At 49.3% G+C, this 16,555-nt stretch overlaps 1 protein-coding gene across 2 annotated transcripts in view; it reads right to left on the minus strand.

Annotated features, from left to right (window-relative positions):
* The window catches only part of nlrc5 (NLR family, CARD domain containing 5), a 318,509-nt gene that overhangs the window by 117,482 nt on the left and 184,472 nt on the right, over positions 1-16,555 (minus strand). For both annotated transcript variants that reach the window (XM_072518410.1, XM_072518409.1), the window contains exons 33-35: positions 6,979-7,062; positions 4,937-5,020; positions 3,058-3,144 (exon numbers count right to left, since the gene is read on the minus strand). In XM_072518410.1, coding sequence (XP_072374511.1) covers positions 3,058-3,144; positions 4,937-5,020; positions 6,979-7,062 — 255 coding nt within the window. The remainder of the gene's footprint in view (positions 1-3,057; positions 3,145-4,936; positions 5,021-6,978; positions 7,063-16,555) is intronic.

Below are 16,555 nucleotides of genomic sequence, written 5' to 3' on the forward strand. Positions count from 1 at the left end.
TTGTGTTTTATAACATACATCCGGAGGTCTGCATTGACTTTAAACAGGAGAGATAGAAATTGGGTGGAAGATTCGTAGTGCATTATTGCCGAAAGCTACATTGTCCACATTATCATTCTGGCTACGTGGCAAATTCCTCATCCCGTATTCTCAGAAAATATGAGGGAATATAATTCAACGCCCTAAACATAATTTGAACACATGGCTTGCAAAGTTGTTACCAAGCTGGATGTTATGGATGTCCTTGACTCAGAAGATTTATTCAATTTAGCGCAATATTAAGCAATTCCTATTTAGACCAGTTGTTAGAACAGCTTTTAAACTGAATTTTAAAAGAAATCATTTACAAGATGTGGGTATCGCTGACTAGGGCAGAATTTATTGCCCATCCTTAATTGCCCTTCAGAAGGTGGTGGTGAACTACCTTCTTGAACCACTGGGCAGCACGGTAGCACAAATGGATAGCACTGTGGCTTCACAGCGCCAGACTCCCAGGTTCGATTCCCCGCTGGGTCACTGTCTGTGTGGAGTCTGCACGTTCTCCCTGTGTCTGTGTGGGTTTCCCCCGGGTGCTCCAGTTTCCTCCGACAGTCCAAATATTTGCAGGTTAGGTGGATTAGCCATGATAAATTGCCCTTAGTGTCCAAGAAGGTTAGGAGGGGTTATTGGGTTACGGGAATAGGGTGGAAGTGAGGGCTTAAGTGGGTCGGTGCAGACTCAATGGGCCGAATGGCCTCCTTCTGCACTGTATGTTCTATGTTCACTGCAGTCCCTGTGGTGTAGATACACCCACAGTGCTGTTCGGGAAGGACTTCCAGGATTTTGACCCAGCGACAGTGAAGGAACGACGATATATTTCCAAGTCAGGATGGTGAGTGACTTGGAGAGGAACTTCCAAGTGGTGGTGTCTCCATGTATCTACTGCCCTTGTCCTTCTGGATAACAGCAGTTGTGGGTTTGAATGGTGCTGCCTAAGGAGCCTTGGTGAGTTCCTGCAGTGCATCTTGTAAATGGTATACATGGTTGCCTCTGTTGATCGATGGTGGAGAGAGTGAATATTCGTGGAAGGGGTGCCAAACAAGTGGGCTGCTTAGTCCTGGATGGTGTTGAGCTCCTTAGGTGTTGTTGGAATTGAACTCATTCAGACAAGTGGAGAGTATTCCATTACACTCCTGACTTGTGCCTTGTAGATGGTGGACAGGCTTTTGGGAGTCAGGCAAAACGTGGTCAGAACCATGCCGTCGGGAACTCGGCCAGTTGTCCTCAGAGAATCACCGCGGGGGCCTCTGTCAAATGCCTCCTACCTGCGCCGCGTAGACCACGCGCGCTCCAGCGATTCTCTGGTGACAACAGGGACCGTAGAATCGTGGGAGCGCGCACACGGTCTACGCGGTGCGGTTAGGGGGCCATTGACAGAGGCCCCATGGCAATTCTCGGAGGACAACTGGCCGAGATCACGACGGCGTGGTTCTAACCATGTTTTGCCTGTCGGGAACAGCCGGAGGCGGCTGTGGACTCAGTCCGCGGCCGCCCTGGTGGGGGTTGGGGGATCCTTCACCTGGGGGCCTCACAGATGGTCAGGCAATCGATTGGGCGGCACCGATCCGCGGGCACGCGCGATCTCGGGGGGACCTACATTCCTAGTGCCGCTCCGCGGGCTGAGTCTGCCATATCGCATTGGGCGGCCACCGCCATGCGCATGTGCAGACTCCCGACCTGAAGTACAGGACCATGTATCCGCAGCCAGAGCTGCGAGAAGTACTCCGGGGCCCTTATAGCCCCCTGCAAATTGGAGAATCACTCTGGACTTTCCTTAAGAAAGTCCAGAGTGAAATGCCCTCATTTTGACGCTGGCGTGGAGACATAGCCCCATTATTGGAGAATCCCGTCCACTGTGTCTTGATTTCGGCATCAACGCCCATTCACCACCGATGCGCCGATTGCGATTTTGGGCGGAGGCTCGGAGAATCCCGCCCAGTATTTATATGGATAGTCCAGTTCAGTTTCTGATCAATGGTAACTCCCAGGATGTTGATAGTGGGGGATTCAGCGATCGTAATGCCATTGCTTGTCAAGGGGCGTTGGTTGAATTCTCTCTTGACCTTGTGCCTTATGCATCAAAACAAGCAGCTTGTAATCTTGGAGGGCGAAGGGAAGCAGTTTACTGGATGAGCGCCCTGTATTCTCCACTTTGGGTCAAATCCAGCCCAACAAGGCAGAATAAAAGCTTCCTTCCTGCCATAGTTAAGAATCCTAAATTAAATGTGTTTGGGCAATCTTGTGCCAGGTTCTACCGGGTACAGTTCTGCCGGCCCAGCACTAACTGGCACTGGCGCTCAGCGAAGGCCCAAGGAAAGCTGGTGCAGAAATCGGAAAGCTCACACTACACTTTCTGAGATGCGTTTCCAGAGTTTGAAAATTGAGGCACTTGGGAAGAGAGTTCCAGAAGTTTCCCTCCACATCTGTGAAAGCTCTACCTAATTGGGATTGCCAGACGCGAACATGGTGAGAATGGGATGGGTTCATGTCGGATATCCGGAGCTTCTATTTTTCCCCTTTATGGCTACTGTTTCTTTCTCTCTCCCAGGAAATTGAATGGCTACGGGGAGGACGGAAGTGACTAATCTGAATTATTCAGATATCTTTAACGTGAGGCAGGCTTGATGGACTAGATGATCTTCTCCAGCCTGTCGTGCTGTACATTCGGACGGATACCTGACTTGCACCCAGCAGACCTCACACTGAGGTAGATTTTGACCATCTCAAATCCCAGTTCCTTACATGATATTAAAATTGGACCCTTTGACTTCAATGGAACCAATCCAAAATTGGGCAGGGTACATCTTGGGCACCCAACACTAACCTGTTTCATCCTGCCTAGGTGGGTTAGGTAGAATGTTCCAGTTTCCGGAATTGCTCACCCCAACCCCAAAGGCTAAAAATAGATGAATATGTTTTGAAACTGAACAGCCAAATTTAAAGCCCATTAGTGACAGTAAAACATTCAATCAGGCAGTTGGAAGAATAATCCATTCCTTTCAATCAGTTCTTACTGACCCAATATCGGCAATGTTCAAATGGGTGCTGATGACACATTGTACAAGATCAGCCACATTTTCAAAATTTATCCACCATTCTTGGAATCTGAAATAGAAAAACAAACTCAACACTGCTGGCATCTGCATTTTAGTTCAAACATTACAGACTCTTATATGGCCAAAGGAGAGGATTGTTCACTCCCATAAGGGTTGTGAATGCAGGAGAGCAGGCACAAAAAATGCCATGGACTGGGGTACTGGCTCACTGGCTCCTTCGTGCCCACAGGCAATTGTTCCGGGGCAGGGATGGGGTGGGGAGGGGCAGCAGGGTCACATGCCCGCCAGCAGTGGGAAGTTGAGTGAAGTCATTAAAGGCCTACTGAAGGAAGCCGGGTGGGATTCTCCAGCCGGCCTCCACGGGCAGCGGGCACCAGGATTAGTTAGCTGGAGGCAGCCTGCTGACGGCAGACCAGGTTGCCAATGCAACTGCCAGGATGGTTCAGAGGTCCTCCCCCACCCCCTTGCCTGAGTTCAGCACAGCAGCAGCCGCAGGCAGCCCTGTGGAAGCCCCTCCCACCGGCGGACTCAAATGTGGCCTGGCTGGAAAGACCATGGGCGAAATCCTCCGCATCTTGGGGGGCCCAGCCCCAACCTTGAGGGGCTAGGCCCGCGCCGGGCTAATTTCCGCCCCGCCAGCTGGCGGAAAAGGCCTTTGTTGCCCCGCCAGCTGGCGCGGAAATGACATCTCCGGGCGGCGCATGCGCGGGAGCGTTAGCGGCCGCTCACGGCATTCCCGCGCATGCGCAATGGAGGGAGTCTCTTCCGCCTCCGCCACGGTGGAGACCGTGACGAAGGCGGAAGGAAAAGAGTGCCCCCACGGCACAGGCCCGCCTGCGAATCGGTGGGTCCCGATCGCGGGCCAGGCCACTGTGGGGGCACCCCCCGGGGCCAGATCGCCCCGCGCCGCCCCCAGGACCCCGGAGCCTGCCCGCGCCGCCTTGGCCCGCCGGTAAGAGAGGTGGTTTAATCCACGCCGGTGGGACAGGCATCCTAGTAGCGGGACTTCGGCCCATCCGGGCCGGAGAATCGCCGGGGGGGGGGGGGGGGCGCGCCAACCGGCGCGATTCCCGCCTCCGCCGAATCTCCGGTGCCGGAGAATTCGGCATCCGGCAGGGGCAGGATTCACGCCAGCCTCTGGCGATTCTCCGACCCGACGGGGGGGTTGGAGAATCTCACCCCAGTTCTGAGATTTGTCAAGGCCGCTCAGCTACAAGCACAGGGAGCTCACCCTCTGGCCACTAATTGACTAATTTGGTGAAAATCACATTGAGTGACCATTTTGCAAAAGAATTGGGACTGTTTCCTACAGTGGGTTCAGAATGCCACAGAGAAAATCCTGCCCCTGGAGTCAATTGGTGATCTTGAACTGAGATTCCTTCAGTCTTTGTTGACATTTTCAATGCACTGGTACATAAAAGATAAAAAAGAACAAAACCGAAAGGATACTCCTGATAAATTCACAAGCAGGGGTCTAGGAAACAAAGTCAAAAGGCCAGGGGCGGGATTCTCCGGTCTGCCAGCCGCGTGTTTCTCGGTGGCAGGAGGCAAGGTGCCGTTTGCTGGTGGCGGGATTCTCTGCTCCCGCCACTGTCGATGGGAATTCCTATTGAAGCCATCCCACAGCACCGGGAAACCCACGGGTGGGGGTGCACTGTCGGCAGGACCAGAGAATCCTGCGGCCAGAGAAAGTCCAGAGAATACCAGCCCAGAAGACAGAATTGTTAAGCGGTATGCAAAGCTGAAAATAGCAAAGGCAGTGCCTTTGGGAAAGGGTTTGGAAAGTGGAACAAATTGAAATTAAGGAAAACTGCATGATTCCTTTCACCGAAGGCTCTTACCTGATAGTTAATGTTTTGGGGTAATTCTTTAGTGCCTCTAAGACATCTTTCATAGCAACCAGAGAAATTCCAGTCCTCTGCAGGCTGGAAAATAAAACGACAACGGGCTAAATTCACATTTTCCAGGAGTAGTTGGATTATCATCTGTCCCAACAGCGCTGTGGAAATTGGCCACACTTTTGCCCCAAACAAACTATTACCTGGCTGAAATTTTGGCTTTGTTCTTTAATTTGGTTCTGTGATGAGCTCTTATTTGGTTGTTGATGTGCCATCAATTAACACAAGACGCGTAGTGAACGAAACTGTGGCTTTAATAAGCTAAACAGAAAGCCTCCTGGCCACTGATCCCAAACTGGGGCAGGGCCGGAGGTCAGTCACCTTTATACCGAGCCCGAGGGGAGGAGCCACAGGCGGACCCATCAGGCAGTGGTTTACCACAATACATGTAGTACAGTAACAGTTTACCACAATACATATAATACACTAACAGTGGTTTACCACAGTTATATATAGCATAACACCTTGAAAGCCATAGAAGAGTACACTGGCCCATAAATTCCATGGAAAACCCTCTGGTTTCCAGCCATACCACTGGAAACCAGCAGCACCCTGTCAGGAGTAGCTAAAAATGGCCAGTTATGCCGTTTTCCTGAGGCTTCTGCTTGCCGCTTGCCCAGAAGAATTACACGGTCACCTTTCATTATACCGGCTACTAAAATTAATCTCTGAATGATACTGAAAGACATCGCTGACAAATTGGAGCTGCTGTTGGCAGTCTAAATTGCTATGCTCACTATTTTGTTCCTGGGCATGTAATCTATGTTCCAGCAGGCTGTATCTGTAGAATTATGTTTTTTTTGGGGGGGTGCAGTTATGACTGAAAGCTTAAAGATAATCTGTAGCAAGGACATTGGCAGAATTTACTATTTGCGCCAGGGGTCACATCTGTTGGCTGGAAAACTGTTGGGGCCCCATGTTGATTGATTTTGGGAGGCCCAATGCAATTTTGGAAGAATCAGGCAGTTACCTGGGCAGCATTGGGCCTGCTGCTGAATTAAGCCCCGAGCACTGGGCTTAATTCACTGCTGCTGGCCTATTAGAGGTCAGCAGCTCTGCAGGCAGAGCAGCGTCACTGGGAGTAGTGGGAACTGCCGGTCCTGCACTGGGGCCTTTTGCCAGGTCGTCACGCTGGATTCCTGAGAGAGAGTCATGTGGATTGACGACTAGGGAGGGAGGCACTGGCAAGAGAGGTGAGAGGGTCTCAATAGAAAGGGCAGAGTGGTGCATTCAAATGTCCAACCCTCACCCCCGGCCACCCTCCTGATGCAGGGCCCCTCGATCAGGTACAGAGTGCTGATGCGCAAGAGGCATCCCTCCCCCACCCTCCCAGGGGGCAGGTTATGTGGTTGCCTCCCCACATAGCGAGTTCCCCACTGGCCACTGGTAAAATTCTAGCTATGGAGGGATGAGGCCCTTAAGTAGCCACTTAAAGGACCTCAATGTCCTCCGGGTGAGAAGGCCGCCCTCCACCCTTCCCGCCTGGAGCTTGTTCAGGGCACTCTGTAAGGCCTCCACCCTGTATTCTCCCAGCCAATCAAAAGCACCCAGCCCACAACCTTCACACTTTTCTCTGGGAAGTGAGCCCTAGTACTGGAAATTGTGTGTGTGTGTGTGCGTGTGTGTGTGGGGGGGGCATTGGGAGGGACCCCGTGCCCCGGTGTGCCTGAGGTGTCACTTTGAGATCGGCACCTCAGTCTCTGTGAACTGGGCCTGCCAGCGTGTTTAGGTCCCACCCCTCCCAGTGCCAATGCAAATCATGCCACTCTCTAAAAAAATGACCAAGAGAGGGAAGATCGCGATGCAAATCGCGCTGGAACAGCCGCTGCAATTCGCACTGATTGTCTTGCCCAAAATGACACTCTAGTCATTTTGGGGGGGAATTCCACCCAATGTCTCCTATCCCATTAATGATACTTAATCAGGGTTTCCGATTTCCTTGCAGAGATTATACTATCCATCAGCTTGATTAGTGCTTGACTCACTTGAGTTCCTTTAAGTCTTTGAGATTGACCACGACTTTCACCAGATTTCGCAGGCCCTCGTCCCCCATCATGTTGCAGGCCAGGCTACAATAAAACGTGAAAGTTCAGTTTGGCATAGGTGCAAGCATTTCTAAACATTTCCGAGTGGTTAACAGACTGCATACATAGCTGCTCCTCTCGAGTTACAAAATCATTTTGTAAGAGTGCCAAAATCTTTACTGTAACTATGTGACTTGCAAACTACCAAGCAAATGTGACATAAGCCAAAGAAGATCATACTTCATTAAACAGATACAGGCTAGATTATATGTGGAGTACTATGTCCAGAAAGACGATCAATTCTTGGAACCAGCACAGGATAGGGTTGCAAGATCACAAAGTTTACAAAGCAAAACTGGCAAATCCTATCGTGTGTCAAGTTTACAAAGTCCACTTTGCCTTTAGCTATTACAACAGAATCCTTGGAGTATATATTTTGTCCATTTTCCCAGGTTGTTTCCAACCATCACAGAAATGTAGCTTATACCCCATTTTTCTGGATCACAAACAGGCCCCAGTGTTGAAAGGATCTGCTCTCCTGAACCATCTTTATGCTGTAACCAATTACAGTGGAAAAATCCAACTTTCAACTAAATTGTGGTCTTTTCAACATTATTACAGAGTTTAGACAGCCCAGCCTTCTCCATGAATAACACACTGATGAACCTGTAGCCCTTCACCCATTTGTGTCACTCATCACTGTAATATCACATAGAATATCACAAGCGCAATAACACTGAATAGAACCCAGAAGCACATGCACCAGTTTTGTATGCAGATTCGCCTGCACAGTCATTAAGACACCCATTATTATGCTCAAGAAAGCCAGTTGCTGAAGTGTAGAACGGGACAAATATTTACACATTGTTGTACCGTGTTACAAATTATTCGCATAGAGCTCCTAACCCAACTACCACCATTTTAATCTCTGTCTATTCACAAGGGCTCAAGTGAATCCCAGTTAATTACCACCAGACTGCATACAATTAAAATAGATGATCTTTTTCCACTTTAAATAAAAATTAGAATTAATGTACATAACAAAAATATTAAAGTAAATTAAATCAAAGATCTCCATATCCTGTACAAAACATGACAAGATGCCCCTTCAGTAGGACTCCCTGCAATTTCTTTGTTGATATGATCAGACAGCTGATGGGTTGTGTCCAGCTATCCACCTGTTTAATTTTAGAGACCTCCTTTCTCTCCAGCATTTGGTTCAAACCCCCAAAACATTCACTTTTAAGAGAGGGCTGGATTCTCCGACGCATCGTGAACTCCGCTACTGGCGGCGGGCGGCGGAGAATCCAATGTCGGGCAGAAAACGCCAATTCTGTTCTGATGCTCTGGTCCCCCGCTGGCATCGGAATCGAGGTCCGTGCCCTGTGCTGGGCACCGTATCCTCTGAGCCCGCTTGATCCTTTGATCCTCTGGGCCGGGAATCAGGTGGGTGAGAATTGGTGCAGATCCTGACAAGCGTGCACCTGATATGGTGGACCTCACGATGGGCCAAGGGGGTAACTCTTTAAGGGAGTTTCCCCCAAAGTCCATCGGCAATGCAAGATCTGCCCACCCCCTACCTCATCAGAGACCCCCGAATTAAAGATACCCCCACCAGAGACCACCCCAGAAGAGAGACCCCTGTCTGGAAGCTAGAGAGCAGTCAACAGAAAGCACTGAACCATATCTTCAGTATAGCCTTTGTACAGAATCACACTTAAAATATTTGCCAAACAGAATCCTATATTTGCTGTCTCCAAAAGAGCCAGTGCGTCAGCAGCTACTTTCTTAGCTTTCCAAGCTAGACAGGACATTTCCCATTTGCATCCATGATCAAAATGATAAAAGCACTACAACGCCCATCAGGTAGTTTAACATGTGAAGCATCACTAAAAATAACTTGTTTCAAGTTCTTTGGGTTACCTAAGAATAGGAACTTAAGTATGTTTTTCTCCAGATATAATTTTCCTAAATATTTTATTTGCCCTTAAAACTCAGGGGAGGATCAGTCGTACTTAACTCTGATCCATCAAAACTAACATCTAGCTTTGCCTGAGGGCCCAACCAGTTCAACCAACCAATCAAGATTGCTTTGCCTCCTCTTTAGATATAACATCATCTCTCTATGCTGACTATGTGCAATTAATGCAGACACCAAAAATTCAGTCATGAAGACTTTTGCGACTAGTTCTGTTCTGAGATTATTCTGAGGCCTTTATTTCATTGTATAATCTATTCAAGCTACAAGGCCTTTGTTTTTGACGCAACAATCAATTCTGGACGCATCATCAGTAGTTGTTTGGTAGTACAGAACTTGAATATTGCTGAAAAAAGCGACACGCTGAAGTTTTTCATCTTGCACTCATCAGGAGAGTGCTCATTGGTTGACAAGTGGGCTCTGATTGGTTGAGACAATATCATGGAGAATGCACCAGTTGATGGTGACTGACAGTTAACTGGCAAACATTGTTTGAAATTTAAAGCAGGCAATTTGACCCTGATCGGTCAAGATGTGGAGATGCCGGTGTTGGACTGGGGTGAGCAGTGCTCCGAAAGCTAGTGATTTGAAACAAACCTAATGGACTTTAACCTGGTGTTGTAAGACTTCTTACTGATCGATCAAGGCATTGCTTTGACATGTATCTCTTTCAACAATGCACCATCAGTACTTGCACTGTACTTTTTTACTTTTCATTATTTCATTCCACTCTGCCAGTCCAAAGACCTCACTTCTTGGCCATCATTCTGTACATTTAATCAGCATTTATGCTTGCCAGCAGCGTTTCCTGAAAGTTCTGCAATTGCTGCATTCACGAGACCCCTCTGAAATAAATATCACCCACTATAGGCAATTGCTCTTTGGATGTGATAGTTCCAGATTTGCTCCAGATTTTTACTGAATTCAAATTCTACCATCTGCTGTGGTGGGATTCAAACCTGAGTTCCCAGAGCATTACCCTGGGTCTCTGGATTACTAGTCCGGTGACAATACCACTTCCTCCCCCTAGCACCACCATATAGCCCTTGATCTATGTCCTGCTATTTCCCCAGGACCTTTATCACAAACATGTGGAAAATTTGAGGTAAAAAATGTCTCTTTACCAGCAGGAGTGCTGTTCACGGTGGTGGGATTCTCTGTACCCGCCGCTGTCAATGGGATTTCCCACTGAAGCCATCCCACGCCACCGGGAAACACACGGGCAGGGGGATGCTGCCAGCCGGACCAGAGAATCCTGTAGCCAGCAAACGGCCGGAGAATTCCGGCCTAAATCTCCTGAATTGAAGTCTGTCTCAGATGGTCTTAAACGATGCATCAGTGCCCTCCAGAATTTCACAAGACCCAAGTTGGGCCCCCATCCATTACTCCATGATTTTGCCTATAATAATCTTTTTTGTCCTTACTAAGCATTATTGTAGAAGGACTAAATCTGAGCAGCAGGTTTTAAATGTAGAATGGAAAGATTTTTGTATATATCCCAAATCTTTAGATCCTTGGCAACTACCTGGATGTGGCGGTGTCCTCTGATACTTTAAAAAAAAACATTTCATATTTCTGACTAATTTCTTCCGTTAGTCTCATGCACCCATTGACAACCGCCACACCTGCAACTTAAAGCAGGATTTTAAATTTTGACTCGCAGGGTGAGCAAATCATCATCATCCATGTAATTCTAAGACTTTTTTTCCCTTTCCTATTCTTAACACCCTGATGCCACTAAAACTTTATCACTCTGGGAAAAAACTGGGATTTTGTGAATGAGATACAATAACTCCATGACTGGGAAACTGCAGATCCACCGATATCCAAAAATAACTGCCTTATCACACCGCATGCCAAGTTTCAATTGTGCCTTTGTCGTAGAAGGTTTACTCAAAAGCACGGGTATTTCACTAAAGATTACACCAGTACTTATGAAATAGCTTACTCCACCTAACCTTCTTTAGTGTCTTCAATGTGTTGTCATCACCAAACCTAAAGTAAGTAGCACTTTTATATTCCTAAACGTTGCACTAATCCAGGGCGGCATGTGGTGCCGTGGTTAGCACTGGGACTGCAGCGCTGAGGACCCGGGTTTGAATCCCGGGCCTGGGTCACTGTCTGTGTGAAGTTTGCACATTCTCCCCATGCCTGCGTGGGTTTCACCCCCACAAGCCAAATTTGTGCAGGTTAAGTGGATTGGCCATGCTAAATTGCCCCTTAATTGAAATAAATGTAAAAAAAACTTTGCACTAACTCGGACTTCCAAAAGCAACATGTAGGTGGAGGCCGCACGTTGGGTGGCTTCCGCTGGGCTTTCATTTTATTTCGCCCTTTTCATCCAGTTTTGGGGAGAAATTTTACATGAGTGGTCTCCAGTACAATTGTGGTAATCAGAGGATATTAAAAACCCAATGACAGAATATGGGATGAAAAGGAGCAAGCGCGAGTCCGCCCGAGGGCTCGGTTTCAGTGCAGAGTGCTGTGGGAGGAAAGGTGGCGGGAGCAAGCTCGCCGGGTGGGGCTACACACATTGCGGTGGAAGGCTGGCCGAGGTGATGGTGGTGGGATTTGAGCAGCAGTCTGTCAAGCATTTTGAGTGGCATGGGAAGGATATGATGGGTATGCTGAAACAGTTGGTGGAAGATTTGTTGGCCCCGATAAAGGAGGCTCTTGGAAAGACATCGGAGAGGGTGCGGTATTGGTGAGGTATTGACCGGGGTGGAGGAGGCATTGTCACGTCTCAGCAACCAGCTCGCCTCGATTGGAGAGAAGCTGCAGAAGGTGGAGCAGAGTAATAAAGGGCTGAGAAACAAAGTGGAGGACCTGGAGAACAAATAGCGGCAGCAGAATCTTCGGATCGTGGGACTGCCTGAGGGGGTGGACGGCTGAAGGCCGAAGGAGTGCTTTTCGGAGATGTTCGCTAAATTGTTGGGGAAGAGAACACCTCTCTCTTTGAGCTGGATAGGGCTCACCAATCGGTCCGACCGATGCCAAAGGCGAATGATCCACCAAGAGCTGTGATAGTCAGATGAAGGAGAAAGTCTTGAGATGGGCCAAGCAGAATTGGGAGAGGAAGTGGGAAGGCAGTGGTATTCGTATATACCAGGACGTTACCGTGGACCTGGCAAGACGATGGGCGGCCTTTAATAGAGCGAAGGCAGTGCTTTGTAAGAGTAATGTGTGATTCAAGGTGGTCTACCCAACGACGTTGAGAGTCACGCAAAACTCCAGAGTCTATTACTTTGAGATGGCAGAGGCGACGGAGGCGTTCGTAAGGGCTGAAGGATTGGGACTGTACTGAGTTTGGACTTTAGTTTTCTTATGTTGTGATTGAGAGGGATTGGTTTGTGATGGTGGGATAATGTGTTGGGGGGGGGGGATTCTTTCCTCTTTTTCTCAGGGTTTATCATGTTTGTCTGGTTTAGAAGGGGTGGCTGTGGGGAGTTTCTCTGTTGCTTTTTGTACTAGGTATGGGGGGGGGGGGGGGAGGAATGGGCTCTGGCAGGGGCCACCTCACTAGCAAACCTAAGTTGGCGGTGAGGTGGGGGAGGGGCCACGACCAGCCCAGTCTGTGAGCACAGGCTTCGATGTACCTGGGAGGTGTGAATAGAGGGGGGTTGGAGAGTATGCAGAGAGGAGCGGTTTCAAAAGGATGCGGTTGGGGGAATTCTGGGAAGTGGGAGGGGTAGCGGGCTGAGGGTGATTAGTGGGTAAGGCGTGGTCTCACTTGTGGGGAAGGGCCTGGGCCACGGTCATGTCTGGCAGGCAGGGGAGGGGAGAGTGAGAGACCTGCAGTCCGAATGGCAAACGAGCGGGGGTTGGGTGGACCGCTGAAGCGGGCGGACACTTTTGTCCCCCTTTTGTTTATGCTGGTGATAGAGCCCTTGGCCGTTACACTGAGGAGCTCAGATAAGTGGAGGGGGATAGTAAGGGTGGGGGGTGTTGGTGGAGCATAAGGTGTCCCTGTATGCTGATGACCTTTGGTTGTACATTTCTAACCCGGGTCCCATGGTGGTGGATATAATGGGGCTGCTCAGAGGATTTCTGGTTTTTTGGGGATTTAAATTGAATTTGGAGAAGAGCAAGTGGTTTTTGGTTTCCTCTCCGGGGGCGGGAATTGGCTTGGGGAATTACCGTTTCGTGTGGCGACTACTCACTTCGGGTACCTGGGAGTAATGGTGGCTCGGACTGGGCCCAGCTCCGTAAATTTAATTTTACAAGCCTGGTGGGTAGGGTCAAGGCAGATTTGTGGAGCTGAGACAGCCTCCCTCTATCACTGGCAGCGTGGGTGCAGGCGGCCTTTTTGCCGAAGCTGTTTTTTACGGGGGTGGAAGAGTTGACTTTGTCGTTTGTAAGATGTCGAGGATTCAGAGGTCGGTGCTTCAGAGAGGGTGACAGTCAGGGGGTTTGGCTCTTCCGAATCTGTTGTATCACTATTGGGCGGTGAACACTGAGAAGGTGCAGGGCTGGGGTAGGCAGCCGGAGGCGATGTGGGTGAGAATGGAGGCAGGCTCTTGTCGGGGGTCAGGGTTGCGAGCGATGGCAATGGCGTCGCTCCCTTTTGCCCCATTATTACTTTTCTAATTCTGTCTTCTACTTTAATCTGTTAAAGGTGCTTTCATCTAGGGCGCTGGTAACGGCACCGCTGCCGCTCCCGCCGACAAGGTACACACGAGTCCGGTGGTGGCGGCGGTGCTGAAGATCTGGGGGCAGTGGCGGCGACACAAGGGCGAGGTGGGAGCCTCGGTTTGGTCCTCGATTCGGGAGAATCAGCGGTTCGTCCCGGGAAGGATGGATGGGGGTTTCGGAGCTGGCATCGGGCAAGGATTAGAAGAATGGGGGACCTGTTCATCAATGGGACATTTGCGAGCCTAGGGGCGCTGGAGGAGAAGTTTGGGCTACCCCCGGGAAACGCTTTCAGGTACATGCAAGTGATGGCGTTTGTGAGGCGGCAGGTGAGGGAATTCCTGCTGCTTCCAGCACGTAGGATTCAGGACAGGGTGATTTTGGCTGTATGGGTTGGAGAAGGCAATGTTTCGGCAATTTACCAGGAGCTGCAGGAAGAGGAGGAGGTCTCGGTGGAGGAGTTAAAGGGCAAGTGGGAAGAGGAGCTTGGGGAGGAGATAGATGAGGGTCTGTGGGCTGATGCCCTGAGTAGGGTTAATTCTTCCTCCTCTTGCGCCAGGCTCAGCCTAATACAGTTTAGAGTTGTTCACAGAGCACATATGACAGGGGCGAGGTTGAGTAGGTTCTTTGGGGTGGAGGACAGATGTGTGAGGTGCTCGGGGAGCCCAGCAAATCACGCCCATATGTTCTGGACGTGCCCGGCGCTGCATGGGTTTTGGAGGGGTTTTGCGAGGACAATGTCCAAGGTGGTGAATGCCCGGGTCAAGCCGAGCTGGGGATTAGCATTATTTGGGGTATCGGACAAGCCGGGAGTGCAGGAGGCGAAAGAGGCCGGTATTCTGGCCTTTGCGTCCCTGGTAGCCCGGCGGAGGATTTTGTTACTGTGGAAAGATGCGAAGCCCCCTAGTGTGGAAGCTTGGATCAATGACATGGCAGGGTTCATCAAGCTGGAGAGGATAAAGTTTGCCTTGCGAGGGTCTGTGCAGGGGTTTTTCAGGCGGTGGAAACCGTTCCTAGACTATCTCGCGGAGCGTTAGGAGGAGGTCAGCAGCAGCACCAACCCCGGGGGAGGGGGTGGGGTGTTTTGGGGTGGCGTTTGAGTTAAGGTGGGGTGTTTCCCTATTTGTGTTTTCTACTGTTATATGGGGGGTTATTGTATATGGGGGAAATCCTATGTATAATTTCGGCTTGTTGTGTTTTTGTTTCTTTTCCTTGTTGGGGGGGTGTTTTGTTGAAAATTTGTTGAAAAATTTGAATAAATATATTGTTAAAAAAAAAAGGTGCTTTCATCTGTATTGTGCCTGCCTTTAACCCTCCCAATGTACGGATGGCAACATCCAGTATCTGGACAATTTCAAAATCTCAGAATCCTTGAGTCCTCTATTCTTTGTGTCACCCGGAGTGACAAACTGGTCCCACAAAGGCTGCAGGGAATGATTGTTTCGTCAGGAAACTTTCAAGGCAGCAGACATCTGATCCAACAGGGTCTTCCTCTCCAAAAAACAAACACCAGATAGAACCAGAAGCCATATCAGACATCTTTGCACAATCCAGCAATTTAAACACGAGCACCAATCCAGGATTCCAAAATTGAATTTCACCAAGCTTTTATACAACCTGTTCAAGTCCATAATAAATTCTTCCATGGAATGACCATTCGTTTTCCAAAATCTATCACATTCCGACCTTGCCTCATGGACCAGGTCATCTTTCGTGTAAACTTAATTCAAAGACTCTAAGAGAAGGTCCAAACCTTCATCACTATTCAACTGATGGGCAGCCGGAAACCAAAGGTTCTCTACCAGCCCGCTCCTGCCACACAAAACTCCCCCCAACCATCAAGATCCATGGTGGGCTTTTAGACAATGTGGATCATTTTCCATACCTCGGGCACTGCCTCTCGGTGCGAAAAGACATTGACAACAAAATCAAACATTGACTCCAATGTGCCAGTGCAGCCTACGGATGCCTGAGAAACAGAGTATTCGAAGACCAAGACTTCAAACCCAGCTCTAAACTCATGGTGTACAAAGCAACCATGGTCCCCGTCCTCCTGCATGCATCAGAAACATGGAGAATGTACAGCAGACTTGGAAAAAAACACCAACGCTGCCACCGCAAAATCCTACAAATCCACTGGCAGGATAAACGTACCAATGTGAGTGTCCTCTCCCAGGTCAATATCCCCAATATCAAGGCACTGGGCACAATCAATCAGCTGTGATGGGTGGACCATATTGCCCACATGTCCGACACAAGTCTCCCAAAACAAGTGCTCTACTCCGAGCTCCACAATGGCAAGCGATCACTAGGATGGCAGAGGAAACACTGCAAGGACACTTCTGAAAGCCTCCCTAAATATTTCGACATCCCCATCGACAGGTGGGAATCACTTGCCTTAGAATGCACAAGCTGGAGAAAAAACATCCGCAAAGGCGCCAGTCGCCTCGAGTGTCGTAGGGTGGAGGCCAAGCGAAAACAGTGGAAGGAGAGCGCAGAATCCAGAGTGTCCCACCCACCCACCTCATCAAACACCACCTGCAAAACCTGCGGCAGCGTCTGCGGATCCAGAATCGGACTTTTCAGCCACCGCAGGACCCACCTCCCCGGAGTGGAAGCAAGTCATCCTCGATGCTGGCGATTGCCCCAGGAGAAGGAGAAGCGTTTGTGTCTACTTATAGTAGGCTCAAATTAATCCCCCGTTAATGCCTCAATCATCATACAATTAAACACAATTAATGTACATTACTATTAATATTGATATAGATTAATACATTTAACACCCACCTACCATGGATTTCTACCTTGTGGGCAATATTGCCCCTGGTATGGGAAACACACTATTGCAACACGTCAAATCGCTATTTGTTGTAGCATGAGGAGAGCTACAAGGAGTCAAAACTACAAGGCCGTACTCGAGCACTACTGAAA

The sequence above is a fragment of the Scyliorhinus torazame genome, chromosome 10 (assembly GCF_047496885.1).
Source record: "Scyliorhinus torazame isolate Kashiwa2021f chromosome 10, sScyTor2.1, whole genome shotgun sequence".
Taxonomy (NCBI): Eukaryota; Metazoa; Chordata; class Chondrichthyes; order Carcharhiniformes; family Scyliorhinidae; genus Scyliorhinus; species Scyliorhinus torazame.